Source organism: Nicotiana tomentosiformis, chromosome 1 (genome assembly GCF_000390325.3).
Source record: "Nicotiana tomentosiformis chromosome 1, ASM39032v3, whole genome shotgun sequence".
Taxonomy (NCBI): Eukaryota; Viridiplantae; Streptophyta; class Magnoliopsida; order Solanales; family Solanaceae; genus Nicotiana; species Nicotiana tomentosiformis.
In genome coordinates this window covers 69,294,010-69,313,638 of record NC_090812.1, presented here as the reverse complement: position 1 = coordinate 69,313,638, position 19,629 = coordinate 69,294,010, and the positions used below count along the sequence as shown (strand labels likewise).

At 39.2% G+C, this 19,629-nt stretch overlaps 1 protein-coding gene across 1 annotated transcript; it reads left to right on the top strand.

Annotated features, from left to right (window-relative positions):
- The first annotated feature begins 18,701 nt into the window (after positions 1 to 18,701).
- Positions 18,702 to 19,202, top strand: LOC138906745 (uncharacterized). Its single transcript, XM_070196281.1, has one exon. The coding sequence runs from the start codon at positions 18,702 to 18,704 to the stop codon at positions 19,200 to 19,202; it is 501 nt and encodes a 166-aa protein (XP_070052382.1).
- The last annotated feature ends 427 nt before the right edge of the window (positions 19,203 to 19,629 follow it).

Below are 19,629 nucleotides of genomic sequence, written 5' to 3'. Positions count from 1 at the left end.
AAAAAAATGGACTATAATCGTTTGAGGGTGCCTCATATTTATAGACCATATTGATACACAATTCTTTCACCTTTGAAGGATTATTTTGAGAACCCTTATTATTCTCCTTTTTATAATTACCAAAATGATGACTATTATTATTTTGGTCTTTGGCACGCCCACGTTCATTGGTCAACCACTTGTCTTCATTTGGACTTATTATGTACCGCTATCACATTTACTTCAAGAATGGAGCAAATCAAGTGGGACAAGCTTCATGCTTTTACATGAAAAATATATTATTTTTCTTTAGTCATCATTATATCATCAATATGGTGCATTGGAACTCAAACCCAATGCCTTACCCTATAAAGGCATGTTAGGCCATAATGAGTTGGGACTCGAACCCAACTCTTACAATCATAGAGCATCAGGACTCAAAGCCCGATGTCTTACCCTCATGATGCATTGGGACTTGAACCCACCGTCTTATCCTTATATAACGTTTATCACAAATTGTCTGATTCACTTCAGGGAATGGAATATAATTTTACATAGCTATAAATTCAAACTTTAGTAAGTTTAACATTGTCACGACCCTAAATTCCCTCCGTAGGATGTCGTGATGGTACCTAGTCTTAGTAAGCCTATCAATGCGGAATAACAATAGAAATCTGAAATAAATAATCTTCAAATTCACGTAATTACAACTCCCAAAACCCGGTAAAAATAAGTCACAAGCTTATAAGAATTTATCCTCAATGTATCTATATATATCAGGGTCTAAAGAAAATAAGGAAGCAACATAATAATGGTACTCCAGAGTCTGCGGACGCTGGCAGATATACCTCGAAGTCTCCGTACACAAGTAGCTCACTGATGTCTGGACTCGTAAGATGTACCTGGATCTGCACAAAAAGATGTGCAGAAGCATAGTATGAGTATACCACAGCGTTACCCAGTAAGTGCCAAGCCTAACCTCGGTAGAGTAGTGACGAGGTCAGGTCAGACCCTACTGGAATAATAAAAGATAAGGTGAAATGTTTAACAATATAATAAAAATAAAATGACAATGGAAATGAATCAAGTAAGTAGTATGCCACCAATTAACTACGCAAAATAATGGCAAATAATACCTCGTGGAAACAAAAAAGAATTCTTTTCAACTTTAAGAGAATCACAACAATAATCAAAGGCAACTGCGGCCATAAATCAATATCAACAAGGGCACTCCCGAGGTACCACCTCGTAGTCCAAAATCATAAATAAATTCACAATATCTCATTTCCTTATATCACCGCGGGAGCCTTCACATTTAATTTTAAAGAAAAATATTTTTTCCGAAATAGCATCCCGCGTTTTAGTCACCCTTATCACACCGCATGACTTCTAGTAGTTCCCCTACTAGCCACACGTATCAAGCCACCCTTATCTCACCGCATGCGTTTCAACACCCAGACCTTATACCACCGCATGCGTATCAATATCACAATATATCACAATTTGTACCTCAAGTGCCCAAATAGTTCAATTTGCCAAAATAAACAACATCAACAATACTTTCCACAACAAGGAGCTCATGACTCAATCACAATGAGTACAAAATCTCACAAAATATTCGGGAATAAATAACTCAGCAAAAATAATATTTAAATTTTTTTAATACGTTGCCTCAGTTCCAAATTTAAAATATCAAAAACTTCATATTAATAATATTTAAATTAAAACATTTCACCTTCAAATAATGTACAGAATAAAAGAAACCAAGTTTCAGCTAAACAAGTAAAAACAATTAGCAGGAGAAGGTCAAGCAAATTTAAAGTATATAAATCAGATCAATGATGGAGAATATAACAAGATTTAATAATTTAATTAATATGCAACAGTGATCTACACAATTTAAAAATATAATCTTTCACATTTATCTTGTGTACACACTCATCACCTCGTGTACACGACTTTTATCACATTACAATTATCATATCAATACCAATCCTAGGGAAAATTTCCCCCACACAAGGTTAGACAAGTCACTTACCTCGAACCAAGCTCAATCAATCGGTAAGAATGCCTTTTCCACGAATATCCGACTCTGAATGGCTCGAATCTAGCCAAAATAATTTGATACAGTCAACAAAAATTATAGGAATCAATTTCATAAGAAAATACTATATTTTTCAATAAAACCCGAAATTAACTCAAAAATCGCTCGTGGGACCCACATCTCGGAATCCGGCGAAACTCACAAAATCCGACAACCCATTCAATTATGAGTCCAACCATATTGGTTTCACTCAAATCCGACTCCGAATCGACACCGAAATCTCAAAAATTCATTTCTTTGAGATTTCTAAAATTTTCCCAAATTTCCATCTCAATACAATAATTTAATGGTGAAAACAATAATATATTCATGTATATTGACCAAATCAGAGTTGGAATCACTTACTCAAATGCTTATTTCTTGAAAATCTATTAAAAATCGCCTCTCTTCAAGCTCCAATTCGTCAAAAATGGCACAGAGGACGAAGTCCCCTGTTTGACAATTCTATCCAGGCAGCCCTCGGTCCTTCCTCGATCCCAGCTCTCGATCAAGGCTACGATCATGGCCCTCGATCCTGGGCCTCGATCCTGACATTCGATCTTGGGCATCGATCATGGCTTCGATCCTGGCCCTCGATCCTGGCCTTTAATCATGGCCCTCGATTCTGGCCTTCGATCATCGCCCTCGATCCTGAGCATCGACCCTGGCTTCGATCCTGGCCCTCGACCCTGGCTTTCGATCATGACCCTCGATCCTGAGCATCGACCCTGGCTTCGATCCTGGCCCTCGACCCTGGCCTTCGATCATGACCCTTGATCCTGAGCATCAACCCTGGCTTCGATCCTGGCCCTCGACCCTAGCCTTCGACCTTGGGCTCGATTTCTGGGCTTCGATCCTGGGCTCGATTTTCTGCATTTCCAGCAGAAGAAAATGCAACAGCTTTTGCAGCAGCTGTTTAAGTCCAACTTTTGATCCGTTAACCATCCGAAACTCACCTGAGGCCCTCGGGACCTCAACTAAGTACACCAACAAGTCCTAAAATATCATACGAACTTATTTGAAACCTCAAATCACATCAAACAACGCAAAAAAATCACAAATCACACTCCAATTCAAGCTTAATGAAACTTAAGAATTTCCAACTTCTACATTCGATGTCGAAACCTATCAAATCAAGTCTGATTGACCTCAAATTTTGCACACAACTCATAAATGACATAACAGAGCTATGAAAATTTTCAGAACTCGATTCCGATCCCAATATCAAAAAGTTAACTCCCCGGTCAAACTTCCAAACTTAAATTCCTATTTTAGCCATTTCAAGCCTAATTTAACTACGGTCTTTCAAATAAAATTCCGAACACGCCCCTAAGTCCAAAATCACCATACGGAGCTGTTGGAATCATCAAAATTCTATTCCAAGGTTGTTTGCACATAAGTCGACATCCGGTCACTATTTGAATTTAAGCTTTAAAACTTGGAATTAAGTGTTCCAATTCATTCCAAAACCTCACCGGACCTAAACCAATTACTCCGGCAAGTCATATATCAGTTATAAAGTACAGAATGAGCAGTAAATAGGGAAACAGGGCTACTGCTTTTAAAACGACTGGTTGGGTCGTTACATTCTCCCCCTCTTAAACAAACGTTCGTCCTCGAACGGGTTTAGAATTATACCTGGAGTCTCAAATAGGTGTGGATATTTGTTATGCATCTCCCGTTCAGTCTCCCAAGTAGCTTCTTCTTCTGGCTGGCCTCTCCACTGCACCTTCACGGAAGAAATGTTTTTTGACCTCAGCTTTTGAACCTGCCTGTCCAAAACAGCCACTGGTTCCTCAACATAAGATAGATCCTTGTCCAACTAAACTGAACTGAAGTCTAACACATGAGACGGATCACCGTGATACTTCCGGAGCATAGAAACATGGAATACCAGATGAACTGCAGAGAGACTATGTTGTAGTGTAAGTCTGTAAGCCACCTCTCCAACTCTCTCAAGAATCTCAAAAGGCCCAATATACCTAGGGCTCAACTTGCCCTTCTTACCAAACCTCATCACACCCTTCATAGGCGAAACCCGGAGCAAGACCCGCTCACATACCATGAATGCAACATCACGAACCTTCCGATCCGCATAACTCTTCTGTCTAAATTGGGATGTACGAAGTCGATCCTGAATCAATTTAACCTTTTCCAAGGCATCCTGAACCAAGTCTGTACCCAGTAGTCTAGATTCACCCGGTTTGAACCAACCCACTAGAGACCGGACTGCCTGCCATATAAGGCCTCATACGGCGCCATCTGAATGCTCGACTGATAACTCTTGTTGTAAGCAAACTCCGCAAGTGGTAAGAATTGATCCCAAGCACCCCCAAAATCTATCACACATGCATGAAGCATATCCTCCAATATCTGAATAGTATGTTCGGACTGCCCTTCTGTCTGAGGGTGAAATTTTGTACTTAACTCCACACGAGTACCCAACTCTCGCTGTACAGCCCTCCAAAACTATGATGTAAACTGTATACCCTGGTCAGAGATGATAGATACCGGTACGCCATGAAATATAACAATCTTGCGAATATAAACTTGAGCCAACTACTCGGAAGAATAGGTAGTCATCACAAGAATGAAATGAGCTGACTTGGTCAGCCTATCCACAATCACCCAAACTACATCAAACTTCCGCTGAGTTGGTGGAAGCCCAACAATGAAATCCATAGTGATCCGCTCCCATTTTCACTCCGGAATTTCTAACTTCTGAAGCAATCCACCTGGCCGCTGATGCTCATGTTTTACCTCTTGACAATTGAGACACCGAGATGCATACTCCACTATGTATTTTTTCATCCGCCTCCACTAATAGGGCTGTCTCAGGTCCTGATACATCTTTGTAGCACACGAATGAATGGAGTACCGCGAACTGTGAGCCTCTTGGAGAATCAACTCGTGCAAACCATCTATATTAGGCACACATAGCTTGCCCTGTATCCGTAATACACCGTCATCTCCAATAGTGACTTCCTTGGCATCATCGTACTGAACTGTGTCCTTAAGGACAAGCAGATGGTGGTCATCGTACTGACGCTCTCTGATATGATCATACAGAGAAGATTGAGAAACCACACAAGCCAAAACTCGGCTCGACTTGGAAATATCCAACCTGACAAACTGGTTGGCCAAGGCCTGAACATCCAAGGCTAAAGGTCTCTCTGCTACCGGTAAATATGCTAAGCTGCCCAAACTCTCCGCCTTACGACTCAAGGCATCAACCACTACATTGGCCATCCCAGGATAATAGAGAATGGTGATATCATATTCCTTAAGCAACTCCAAACATCTCCGCTACCGCAAATTAAGATCCTTTTGTTTAAACATATGTTGTAGACTCCGGTGATCGGTGTAGACCTCACAATGGACACCGTATAAATAATGCCGCCAAATCTTCAAGGCATGAACAATAACTGCTAACTCAAGGAGGTGGACCGGAAAATTCTTCTCATGTACCTTTAACTGTCTGGACGCGTAAGCAATCACCCTACCGTCTTGCATCAACACTGCACCGAGACCAATATACGACGCATCACAATACACAGTATAAGAACCTAAACCTGTAGGTAATACCAATACTGGGGTTGTAGTCAAAGTTGTCTTGAGCTTTTGGAAGCTCTCCTCACATTCCGCGGTCCACCTGAACGGAGCACCCTTCTGGGTCAATTTGGTCATAAGTGCAGCAATAGAAGAGAAACTCTCTACAAAGCGGTGATAATACCTAGCCAAACCAAGAAAACTCTGAATCTCAGTAGCTGATGATGGTCTGGGCCAACTCTGCACTGTTTCAATCTTCTTCAGATCCACCTTGATCCCTTCGCACGAAACTATATGACCCAAAAATCCCACTGAATCAAGCCAGAATTCACACTTTGAAAATTTTGCATATAACTTCTTTTCTCTCAAAGTCTGAAGCACAGTCCTCAGGTGTTGCTCATGATCTTCCCGACTCCGGGAATACACCAGAATGTCATCAATAAACACAATGACGAAAGAATCAAGATATGGTTGAAATACACTATTCATTAAGTGCATAAATACTGCTGGGGCATTGGTTAGCCCAAATGACATTACAAGGAACTCATAGTGACCATACCACATCCTAAAAGCAGTCTTCGGGATATCTGGTTCCCGACTCTTCAACTGATGATAGCCTGAATGCAAGTCGATCTTAGAGAACACTCTGGAACCCTTAAGCTGATCAAATAGGTCATCAATATATGGCAATGGATATATGTTCTTTACTGTAACTTTATTCAGCTGGCGGTAATAAATACACATCCGCATAGAACTATTATTCTTCTTCACAAATAAGACAGGAGCATCCCAAGGCGATACACTGGGCCAAATAAAGCCCTTATCAAGCAACTCGTGTAACTATTCTTCTAACTCTTTCAACTCTGTTGGGGCGATACGATATGGTGGAATAGAAATGGGTTGAGTGCCCGGTAACAAATTAATGCCAAAGTCAATATCCCTATCAGGTGGCATACCCGGAAGATCCGCTGGAAATACATTAGGAAAATCCCTTACTATAGGAACTGACTCCACGGTAGGAGTATCAATACTAACATCTCTCACATAGACCAAATACACATCACACCCCTTCTCAACCATTCGTTGAGCCTTAAGAAATGAAACAACCCTGCTAGGAACATGATCCAAGGTACCTCTCCACTATAGCCGCGGTAGACCTGGCATAGCCAACATCACCGTCTTGGTGTAATAATCAAGGATAGCGTGATAGGGCGACAACCAGTCCATGCCCAAAATAATATCAAAATCCACCATACTGAGCAATAATAAATCAGCTCTGGTCTCAAAACCACTGATAACAATTAAACATGACCGATACACACGGTCCACAATAATAGATTCACCCACGGGTGTAGATACATAAACAAAAAAACTCAAGGAATCACGGGATATGCCCAAATACGAGGCAAAATAAGATGACACATAAGAATAAGTGGATTCTAGATCAAACAAGACTGATGTATCACTATGACAGACCAAAATAATACATGTGATAATAGAGTTGGATGCAACGGCCTCTGTCCTAGCAGGAAGGGCATAATATCTGGCCTGGATTCCCCCTCTAGGGCGACCTGTACCTGTCCAACCTCCACCTCTTGCTGGCTGTGCAGGTGGAGTGGAAACTGGTGCAGTAATCATGGCCTGAGAAGCCTGAGGGCCTTGTGGAATAGATGGGGCCTGAGAAACCTGTGGAGGTGCACCCCTCCTAAGTCTAGGGCAATCCCTCATGATATGACGAATGTCACCACACTCAAAACAAGCCCTCGGAGGACCTGGCTGTTGGGACTGGCTCGGGCCTGATCGACTAGACTGCCCACTGAAAGCATCCCGTACAGGAGGTACAGAAGACACTGGCACTGCATAATATGGAACCTGAGGTCTGGGAGTAGCCGGAATACTACTGGAAGCTGGAAGAGCTGAATGAATAGGACGGCTCACATAACCTCTACCATGACGATCTGTAGATGGGGCACGAGAATTATTATATATGCCAGAATCTCGGGGTTTCTTAGCTTTCTTTTTTTCCCTCTCCCGGATCCGCATACCTTCCAATCTCCTAGAAATTAACACCACCTATTGGTATATGATGTCCATCTCTAGCTCTCAGACCATACTAAATTTGATATTAGGGTGGAGACCCTCAATAAATCTGTGAACCTACTCTCGAACGGTAGCAACTAAGGCTGGTGCATGCCTAGCCAAATGACTAAATCGGACCGCATATTCTGACACGGTCATAGAACCCTGGTGCAACTGCTCAAACTCTGTGTGCCATACATCTCCAAGACTCTGAGGAACATATTCCCTCAAGAACATATCAGAAAATTGAGTCCAAGTAAGTGAAGGTGCCTCAACCGAACTATCCAACTCATATGCCCCACCACCACTGGTAGGCCGCTCCTCTAAGCTGGAATTCCATGAAAGAAACCCCACTGGAATCCACAATACCCATAGTACAGAGGATACGGTGACATTCCTCCAGAAAACCCTAAGCATCTTCTGAAGCTAAACCACTGAATGTGGAAGGGTGGTACTTCTTTTACCTCTCGAGCCTGAGTTGCTCCCCCTCTGAAACTGCTGTCCTAACCTCTGGCCGAACTGGGATAACTGGCTGCACTGGTATAACCTCTAGGGCATGGTCAACTTGGGACCGTGGCTCGGGAGTACGGGCGGTGGGAGTCTGTGCTCCTCCCCTGACCTGAGATGTGGTAGGAGCAAGTGGAATCAACCCTGCCTGATCTAGAGCGCCAAACATGCTCAAAAACTAGGCAAGGGTCTCCTGAAGTGCAGGAGTAGTAACAAGCGTCTCAGGTGCCTGTTCTCCAACTGGAGCTACTGGTGGCTCTGCTGCAGCAGCTCGTGCAGGTGATCTGGCCACACCATGCGGTCTTCCTCGGCCTCTGGCATGACTTCTGCCCCGGTCCCGGCCTCTTGCGGCTCCAATAGAGAGCGCGAGTGTCTGATCATCGGATCCAGTTGTGCGTGTCCTCACCATCTGTGTGTAACAACCCGACTTATCATTTTAAGAATTAACACCCCGTTCTGCGACTTAAGGTCTCGAGCAACTTCATAATAAGTATTATGACCCGCGGGTGTGGTCGAGTTTGATTTTTTGGAAGATTAAGAATTAATTAAAAGAAGCAATCCTTAATTAGAAGCTTAAATAGAAAGAGTTGACCGGAGAGTTGACTTTTGAGCAAACGACTCCGGAATAGAATTTTGATGATGTCAATAGCTCTGTATGGTGATTTTGGACTTAGGAGCGTGTCCGAAAAATTATTTGGAGATCCGTAGTAGAATTAGGCTTGAAATGCGAAAGTTAAATTTTTGGGAAGTTTGACCGGGGGGTTAAATTTTTGATATCGAGGTCAGAATCTGATTCTGGAAATTGGAATAGGTCCGTTATGTCATTTATGACTTGTGTGAAAAATTTGAAGTCATTTCGAATTGATTTGATGTGTTTCGGCACAAGATATAGAATTTGAAAGTTCAAAGTTCATAGATTTTGATTTGAGGTACAATTCGTCGTTTTGATGTTGTTTGATGTGATTTGAAGCCTCGACTAAGTTTGTATTGTATTTTGGGACATGTTGGTATAATTGGTTATCGTCCCGAGGGCCTCGGGTGAATTTCGAAAGGTAAACGGAATGGATTTCAGACAAAGAGGGTTGCTGGAAATTTCGGTTGCAGAGCTGTTCGCTAGAAATTTCTGGTGCGTGGAGCCAACTTTAGAAGCTTATATCTCGCAATCTATAAGGAATCTGAAAATTTTTAATACGTCAAAGTTGTATCTCTTTGATTCTTGTTTTCAGAAAGTTAAACCATTCATTTTTTGGATATTTGTATGGAAAGTTATGATGGATTGAATGAAGGCTAGTAGAGCAGTTTCGCAAGAAAGTTCTGATGCGTGGAGCCGATTTGGAAGCTTATATCTCGTAATTCATAAGGAATCGTAAATTGTCAAAATATAAAAGTTGTAGTCTTTTGATTCTAGTTTCCAGAAAGTTAAACCATTCATCATTTGGACATTTGTACATAAAGTTATGATTGATTAAATGAAGGCTGATGCAAGTAAGTTCTGGTGTGGACTTTTAGTGACGGAAAATTGACTTTTAGTGACGGATGGGCAGAAACTTAAGGATAAAAAATGGTCATTTCCTTCATTTCGTTTTGGATTTTTGGAGCACGGTTCTTGGGCGATGTTTGGGCGATTTTCACGGGAAAACATTAAGGTAAGTGTTCCTTATCCTATATTGATTATTTCATGATTCCATACTCATTTACATCATGAATCCGTGAATTTATGGAAGAAAAATTAAGTTTTTTGCAAAATCTTCCAAAAACGAAAATTTAAAATTTGGAGGTCGAGTTGTTAGCGGAATTTGATAAAATCGGTATGGTTGAACTCGTATCGGAATGGGTGTTCAGATTTCGTGAAAATTATGTCGGGTTTCGAGAGGCGCGCCCCGCGTTGACTTTTGTTGACTTTTTAGAATAAATTTTCAAGTCGACGTTTTATTATCCAGAATTATTTTCGATGAATTTTAATGAAGTTATACAATTAATTTGGATAGATTTGAGCTGTCCGGAGGTAAATTCAAGCAAGAAGGCTATTTTAGAATATCGACCTAACTTGAAAATGGTAAGTATCTTGCTTAACCTCGAGTGGGGGAATTAACCCTTAGGCATCGAGTCTTATGTGCCATTTGTGAAATGTGAAAAGCCGTGTACGCGAGTTGACGAGTACGTACTCGGGCTTATATGTGCAAAATTTATTGAGTTAAAGTCTTGGGCATATTGTGTAGTAATTTGGATAATTGTTGGTATATATTTAATCATCTAATTGTCATGCCTCAAATCACAATTATTGAACTTGATTTTATATGACAATTCAATGTAATTATTACTTGTATAGTTATGTGATTTCCGTGAGTTTGATGGTTTGATATTTCTTGGAATTTGATTTCATTATGAATTTTTCCTATGCAAATAATTAATTAAAGAAGCTTAAGAAGAAGCGTTAATATAATTATCTAAATTTGGATTAATGAAGGTGTGCCCTATGTTAATTATTTTTCTATCTCTGTTGATTGTTTTTGAGATTTTATATACATTGTGTGGAGCCTTGGACTATTTGTTGTAAAATTAATTAATTTTGTTATATCCTTGGAATTGGTTGTGGCCATTGTGAAAATTGTGATGTGAATTGATTTTTGTTACGTTACCGTGATAATATTTCGTGTAAATTGTTGTGGTAATTAAGTTATTATTTTGAGGATATAAGGGTGGCATCTCACTATTGATATTATGTGGGCATAGGGGAGGCATTTCACTATTGTTATGTGTGTTGGGGTATTGTCTGGGCGGAGCAATAAGGGTGGCTATATGAGCGATAATGGTGGATATATGAGCGATAAGGGTGGCTATTGATATTGTCAGGGCAGAGGGATAAGGGAGGCTATTATAGGAGTGATAAGGGTGGCTATAGGAGAGATAAGGGTGGCTATTGTCAGGGATGATATGTGATGATGTGGGGTTGTTGCGTTAGAAATTTTTATGTGATATTGTGATTTTCATTGTGTTTATTTTTATATCTTGTGCAATTGGTCTTGTTGTTGGTAAATTGGTAATAGTCTGATTTATATTGAGATTGGGGTCTGTGGCCATTGCCAGGCGGATTAAGATATGAAATGTGGGCACGAGGTGTCGTGAGTAAATAATGATGATATTGGCACGTGAATTATCCGTGCAGTTGTGATATGAAATGAGGGCACGGGGTGCCGGAAAAATATGATGATTTAATTATAGGCACGAAGTGCCGTGGAAATATAAAAGTGGGCTGAGACCCGTATTTATGAAAAATATGAAAACGGACTGAGACCCGTAGTTGTATGATTATGAAATGAAGTGTCACATGGTGACTTTTTAATTGAAAGAATTATATTCAAAGTATTTATTTGAAAGGATTTTTATTCAAAAAGATTTATTTGAAAGAATTACATTCGAAAGGTATTTATTTGAAGAAATTATATTTGAGAGAGATTTATTTAAAGGAAGTATATTTGAAAGATATTTATTTGAAGGAATTATATTTGAAAGAGATTTATTCGGAAGAATTATATGTGAAAGATATTTATTTGAAATACTTGATTTAATTAGGTGTACTTATATTTATAAATTGTTGAGCATTATTAATGGCGTTCTTGTTGCACTTATTGTTATTTGTTTCCTATTCTTTTGTATATCTTATTGCTCACGCTATTAGACTAGTGAGTGTCTTGACTGTACCTCGTTACTACTCCACTGAGGTTAGTCTTGATACTTACTGGGTACCGACCGTGGTGTACTCATACTACACTTCTACACATTTTTGTGCAGAGCCTGATAATATGGAGTCGGTTGACCGCTTGCTAACGGTACGGATCTGGCTGTGGAGACTCAAGGTAAACCTGTTGCTGCGTTCGCAGGCTTTGGAGTCACCTTCTAAAATTGTACTTGCACTATTTTATCTCTATTTCAAAACAGTTGTATTTATAGGCGTTCTAGTAATTTAGTAGAGCTTATGGCTTGTACTACCTGTTTTGGGATTGTAAGTGTTGTATAAAGATTTCTACTTTGCATTTATCAGGCGTTAATTAATATGGTTATTATTTTCGTAAATGTTAGGCTTACCTAGTCCTAGACTAGGTGCCATCACGGTACCCAACGGAGGGAAAATTGGGTCGTGACATCATCCTTGAACGAAATATTCTTAAAATCTATTTTCTATCTCTTATCCCTTCACGTACTCCTTTTTTCTCCCTTTTTCAAATAAAAATATATAAAACTAAATTGAGATGAAGTAAACTCTCAAGTAAATACTTATCCTCCAATTAAACTTGCCGCTTTGTAATCTTTATCAAATGTCAAAAAGAAAAATTATATTAGAGGCCAGCCTCTAAAGATAATACTCCTTTACTGCAATGTATTTCCTTGCCTTTAGAGAAAAGTTTAGTTGGATTCAAATTTTACAATCAAAGTAATCTAAATTTTTTATCATTGTATTCAAAGTCCTAGATATCAGATAAAGTTTAATTTCACAACTGTAGTCAAATAACTATTCTAGTTTAATTCAAAGTCTCATATATTGGGCAAAATTTTAAATATGATAATTTTATCAGGCGTGAAATTATATCCTATATTTTTAAATATATTTTAGCTTTGGTCAAGAATATTTTTGTCTTTAAATATTGCACGTTTTAACGTTCCTATTTTCTAATAACCAGTTTCTACGAATATAATTTGTAATCGATTTTTCTTATGCAAGAAAAGAAAAAGTAAATTTTTTAATACATTCATATTAAGAAAACATATTTTTTAAGATAATAGAAACCAACCATCAGAATAGTGTCCCCCTCTCCTTCTTTGTCATTTGTTTTTCCTCGAAAAGTAGATGTGATTATGATCCTAAAGAGTTAAGTAGCAAGTTCCAACTATATCGTAGCTCTTGAAGTTAGTTCCTGAAAACATAAATTGTAAGAATAACTATTTTTTACATGAAAAGTCAAATAACATTAGCAATAAAGTAAGAAAAAAGTAATGAACAACAACTTATCTCAGGGTAATATGGAAGAAGTAAGAAGTCTGTTTTATCCTAGGTTTTTGTTAAAAATATGATTAATAGATTGAGTCCTTTAATTTGTATTGATTCTAAAAATTCAAAGAAGCAATATCCATGTCAAAGAGAAATTAACTGAAAAACGATATTGCAAGTTTTATTAGCAAAATATCAATCCTTATGCATATCAAATTAAGTGATCTATTTGGTTTCAAAGTCCCAACTTTTAGTTTGGACGTCCTAATATAGGAGTTAGATTAAAGTGTAGCATTTTCAGTTGTGTCCTTTTCGTGTAACTTCTAGTGAAATCATGATAATGAGAGTAAAGTCTCTTACAATTTAACCTAAATTTTGTTCTTGATCGTAGGATTATTAATTTGACCATTAGTAATCCGGTTAGATCAATATTTATGTGATTGCCTTTATGGTATAAAGATTAGTTGATCTCATTAACTAAATAACATAAATAGATGATGCATATAGAGATATGATCATTGAACCGATTCATTGGATAATTCCTAATGGTTAGAATTACCATAAACTATCAATAGGATATTCTCTTGAACAATGTGATGTAAGAGTTTCCTTTGACCTGATATCGTCATAGTAATTGACAAGTTATTTATTGTGCTTTGATACTAGACACCTATGGCCCTAGGGCGATAGTTGAAAAGATATTGGGTACGACTAAATACTTGTAGAATTAGTGATTGATCAAGATGGAATCTGTCAACTCTTGGTAATGAGTTTAAGCTCCATGTTGTCATAAATTATAACCGACCAAATTAAGACTTTGGCCATGGTGATTGAATGAAAAACGAAAAGAGTTTCTTAGGTCATTCAATGATCGATTATTTTTGACATAAACACATAGTCGGTCGCCTATTAGGATTTGACAGTTGAACCATATCCTAGGGTGACCCAGAGCTATAAGGACAGAAGGAATTAATACATTATTCTTCTACAGGTTCTTGAGAGTAAACTGTATACTTCATGCTATCCGGTCGTTAAGGAGTGTTGCTAGACGCCACCCTTGATTAGTATATGTAACGACCCGACTTGTCCTTTTAAGAGTTAACGCCCCGTTCAGTGACTTAAGGTCTCGAGAAACTTCGCAATAAGTATTATGACCTGCGGGTGTGGTCGAGTTTGATTTACTGAAGATTCAGAATTTAAGGAAAAGAACAATCCTTATTTAGAAGTTTAAATGGAAATAGTTGACCAGAGAATTGACTTTTGAGCAAACGACTCCGGAATGGAATTTTGATGATGTCAATAGCTCCGTATGGTGATTATGAACTTAGGAGCGTGTCCGAAAAATTATTTGGAGGTCTGTAAAGAATTTGGCCTGAAATGGCGAAAGGTGAATTTTTGGGAAGTTTGACCGGGGGGTTGACTTTTTGATATCGGGGTCGAAATTCGGTTCTGAAAATTTGAATACCTCCGTTATGTCAATTATGACTTGTGTGCAAAATTTGAAATCATTTCGGATTGATTTGATGTGTTTCGGCACAAGATATAGAATTTAAAAGTTCAAGTTCATAGATTTTGATTTGGGGTGCGATTCGTCGTTTTGATATTGTTTGAGGTGATTTGAGAATTCGACTAAGTTCGTATGATGTTTTAGGACCTGTTGGTATATTTGGTTGAGGTTTCAAGGGGCTCGGGTGAGTTTCGGATAGTTAACGGATAAAAAATTTGGACTTGAACAACTGCTGGAATTTTATGATATTTGATCCTGTTTTCCTTCTGCGCGATCGCGTGAATGTGTTTGCGATCGCGTAGGCTTAGTTGGGCAGTGGAATTTTGTTCTCTGCGATCGCGTGGGGATATCAGCTATAGCGTAAGGTTAATTGGGGGGCTGCTGAGTTTTGTTCTACGTGATTGCGCGAAGAGGGATGCTATCGCGTAGCTCTGGGAAGTTGTGACTCGCGAACGTGTAGCAATGGTTGCGATCGAGTAGAATAACGAAGCAGAAGTGGTGGTCACGCGTTTGCTCTATGCGATCGCGTGAAGAGAGCTGCGATCGCGTAGAGCTGGGAACTCTGTGCATCACGATCGCATGGCATTGTTTGCGATCGCGTAGAGTTAATTATGGTAGTGTTGAAATTGTGCTTCGCAATCGCGTGAGGAAGTTTGCGATCGCGTAGAAGAAGTCACTGGGCAGTGAATTTAAGTTCTGAAAATGGGACTTCATCCCATTTTTCATTTTTGACGGATTGGAGCTCGGGAAGATGCGATTTTTGGGAGTTTTTCAAGAAAAATAACGGGGTAAGTGTTCTTAACTCAATATTGGTTAAATTACCCGAATCCATGATTGTTTTTAGCATTTAATCGGTGAATTTAGTTGGAAAAATTGTGAAAACCCTCTTGGTCTAAATTTAAGATTTTGACATCGATTTGTTATTGAAATTCGATAAAATTGGTATGGTTGAACTCGTATCAGAATGAGTGTTCGGATTTCATAAAAATTTTATCGGGTTCCGAGAGGCGGGCCCCGCGTTGATATTTGTTGACTTTTTAGAATAAATTTTTAAGTCAACATTTTATTATCCGAAATTATTTCCAATGACTTTTCATGAAGTTATACAATTGAATTGGATAGATTTGAGCTGTCCGAAGGTCAATTCAAGCGAGAAGGCGATTTTGGAATATCGGCATAACTTCAATAAGGTAAGTGTCTTGCCTAACCTCGAGTGAGGGAATTAACCCTTAGGCATCGAGTCTTATGTGCCATTTTGTGTAATTGAAAACCATGTACGCGAGGTGACGAGTACGTATTTGGTTTATAAGTGCAAATTATATTGGTTGAAATTCGTAGATGCCCTTAAGTATTAAGTTAAAATATTATTGTAACTTATTAAATCCCTTATTTATCATGCCTCATTACTTGTTTGCCGAGGTTATTTTTATGTGATAATTTGGTGTGATTGCCACTTGACTTTTATGTGAACTCTGTGTTTGTTTGAGTTGCCATTTTTATGGAAAACACTTTCATTATTGATTTTACCTATAGATAATTTAAATGGAAAATTTAGTTAACAAGATGAATTACTTTTCAGTTCACGTTGTTGAAAATTTAGTATTGAATTATAAAGGCTGCGAATCATATTGAGGAAAAGTGCCAAATTGTGAAATATTATTCGGTTGAGTTGTTCACTCCCGGACATTTTGTTAAGATGTTGTGCACATTATGATCGAGTCGTGGCTCCGTATTGTGGAAAAATAATATGTTATAATATTTGAGCACTTGATGTGCAATTTTTGATATGTTGTAATATTTGAGCACTTGATGTGCAATTTGTGATGTGTTGTAATATTTGGTCACTTGAGGTGCAAGTTGTATTATGTTGTGATATTTGGGCACTTCAGGTGCGATTTGTGAAATATTGTGATATTAATACGCATGCGGTGAGATAAGGGTGGCTAGTAGGGGAACTACTAGAAGTCATGCGGTGATATAAGGTCAGGGTGTTGAAACGCATGCGGTGAGATAAGGGTGACTTGAAACGCGTGGCTAGTAGGGGAACTATTAGAAGTCATGCGGTGTGATAAGGGTGGCTAAAATGCGGGATGCTATTTCGGGAAAAAAATAATTTCTTTAAAATTAAATGTGAAGGCTCCCACGGTGATATAAGGAAATGAAAGATTGTGAATTTATTTATGATTTGGGACTACGAGGCGGTACCTCGGGAGTGCCCTTTTGTTGATATTTCTCTATGGCTGCACTTGCCTTTGGTTATTTTATTTTTTCATAATTTGTAAGTTCTTGTTTTGATGATTGAGTTGTTTTAAATGAAAGAATAATTTTAGTATGTTTTAATTTAATAAATGTTATATCCAAATTAGTAGTTTATCCTATGCTTTATTTTAATGAAAATGTCATTTTCTTCACTCAAACGATTTCTGAAATAAACTTATCCTTTTGTTGATTTCTTACTTGATTTAAAGTTGTTATTTGAAAATCATATAGATGAAAGAATTTATATTTGAAGGACTTGATTAATTGGTTGTACTTATGTTTCCTTATTCGTCTGAGCAATAATTATGATATTGCCTTGTTGTTATATCACTGGCTGAGTTTGTTGTTATCATTGCTAGTTATTTTCCAGTACTATTGTATACTGCTATATTGCACATGTTATTTGACTAGTGAGTGTCTTGACTGTACCTCGTCTCTACTCCACTGAGGTTAGTCTTGATACTTACTGGGTACCGACCGTGGTGTACTCATACGACACTTCTACACATTTTTGTGCAGAGCCAGGTATTGGAGATATCAGACTCGGACAGAGTTAGAGTGGGATCGCAAGGATTCAAGGTAGCGCTGCCTGGTCGTCGCAGTTCCTTGAAACCTTTCCATTTTATTGTACTGTTATTTATTATTCAAACAATATTGGGTATTCGATCCTTGAGATCATTTCATGTATTCAGTTAGAGTTCGTGACTCAGTACTACCAGTCTTAAGAGGTTGTATATTCATATTTGTTCAGTTGTTAGTTTTGATTACTTATTTAATTAAAAAAAATGGCTTAAAAATGTAATTGAAATCGGCTTACCTAGTCTTAGAAACAAGGTGCCATCACGACGCCTGTGGTGAGATTTTGGGTTGTGACAAGTTGGTATCAGAGCTCTAGGTTCATAGGTTCTACGAGTCACGAACGAGTCTAGTAGAGTCTTACGGATCGGTACAGAGACGTTTGTACTTATCTTTGAGAGGCTACAGAACTGTTAGGAAAATTCCACTTCTTTCATTCCTGTCGTGCGGAATTTGTTGATTGTAGAATTTGAGCCTTTGTATCTCTATTCTCTCACAGATGGTGAGGACACATGCTACCGGGTTAGCTGAGCAGGCATCTGCATATAATGCTAGGGCTGCAAGAGGCCGAGGCCAAGGTAGAGGCCGAGGCAGAGGTCGAGGAAGGGCACGTGCCGCGACTAGAGCACCTGTCAGAACAACAGTTGAGGAGCCGCTAGTAGCTCCAGTTGGGGGACAGGTACCAGAAGCACCTGTTGTTACCCCCGGACTTCAGGAGACTTTAGCACAATTCCTGAATATGTTTGGTGCATTAATCCAGGCGGGATTGACCTCTGTTGCACCAAATATTCCGTAGATTGGGGGAGTAGCTCCGACTCCTACCACAACTATAGAGCAGCAGGTTCACGTTGGTCAGGTTCCGAATGTAATACCGGTACAACCTGTTATTCTTGTTCGGCCTGAGGTCAAGCTAGAGGCAACAGAAGAAGAACAAAAGAGACTTGAAAGGTTTAAGAGGTATAGCCCACCTACTTTCAGTGGCACAGTTACAGAGGATGCCCAAGGATTTCTAGAAACATTGCCACCGTATTCTCCGCACCATGGGTATTGTGGAAGTGAGCGGAGTTGCCTTTACTACATTTCAACTGTCAGGCGCAACGTATCAGTGGTGGAAAATCTATGAAGAAGGTAGACCAGCCAATGCAACACCACTAACTTAGGCTTAATTTTCCGAAATGTTCTTGAAAGAGTTTGTTCCCCAGACTCTTCGAGATGTGTGGCACACAGAGTTTGAACGGTTGGGTCAAGGCACTATGACAATGTCAAAATATGCTATCAGGTTCAATGAGTTAACCCGTCATGCACCTATCTTGGTTCCTACAGTTAGAGAACGGGTCAGCAGATTCATTGAGGGGCTCGATTATGATATTAAAATATGCATGACTCGAGAGTTACAAACTGATACTCCATTTCAACAAGTAGTGGAGATTGCAAGGAAGATTGAGGGTGTTTTTGGAGAGGAAAGGGAGTCTGAGGAGGCCAAAATGTCTCGAAGATCTGGAGGGTTCAGTGAACTTTACTCTTCAGCTAGGACCCATTATAGCGGAGGCTCGAGAAGTCGGTCAGCTCAGTCTGCACATCAGATTACTCGGGGTGCTCCAGTTTATAGTGCACCACTGACACAAGATTCTTATAGTGGTTATTCCAATTATCCGGCACAGACTCAGTACGAGTAGCCGTGACATCAGAGGGGTTGTTATGAGCGTGGTGATACTAGGCACATCATGAGAGATTTTCCCAGACTTAGGAGAGGTGGATTTCATCAGAGCACTCCAACTACAAGCTTCATTCCAGTTAATACTCCACATGTACAGTCAGTTAGAGGTGGAGGACAGGCGGGTAGTGGGTGCCTGAGAGGTGGAGGCCCGACCCGTTGATATAATCGATATGATTTGGCTAAGGCCGATACACCAGATGGTGTCATTACAGGTATGATCCTTATTCTGTTATAAAAGGATAGTTTCCTTTAATTTGATTCAGTTCTGAATATTGAGGTGAGTCCTCCTATTATGCTCTGCTTATGTGTGAGCTTTGTAATTTTGTGACCCACTTATATGTTTATCCCTATTGGGAGATTTAAAGATGTGAGCCCGTGTCTGTCAT

Coding starts and splice junctions, on each gene's coding strand:
- LOC138906745 (XM_070196281.1), top strand. CDS start 18,702: ATGTTCTTGAAAGAGTTTGTTCCCCAGACTCTTCGAGATGTGTGGCAC.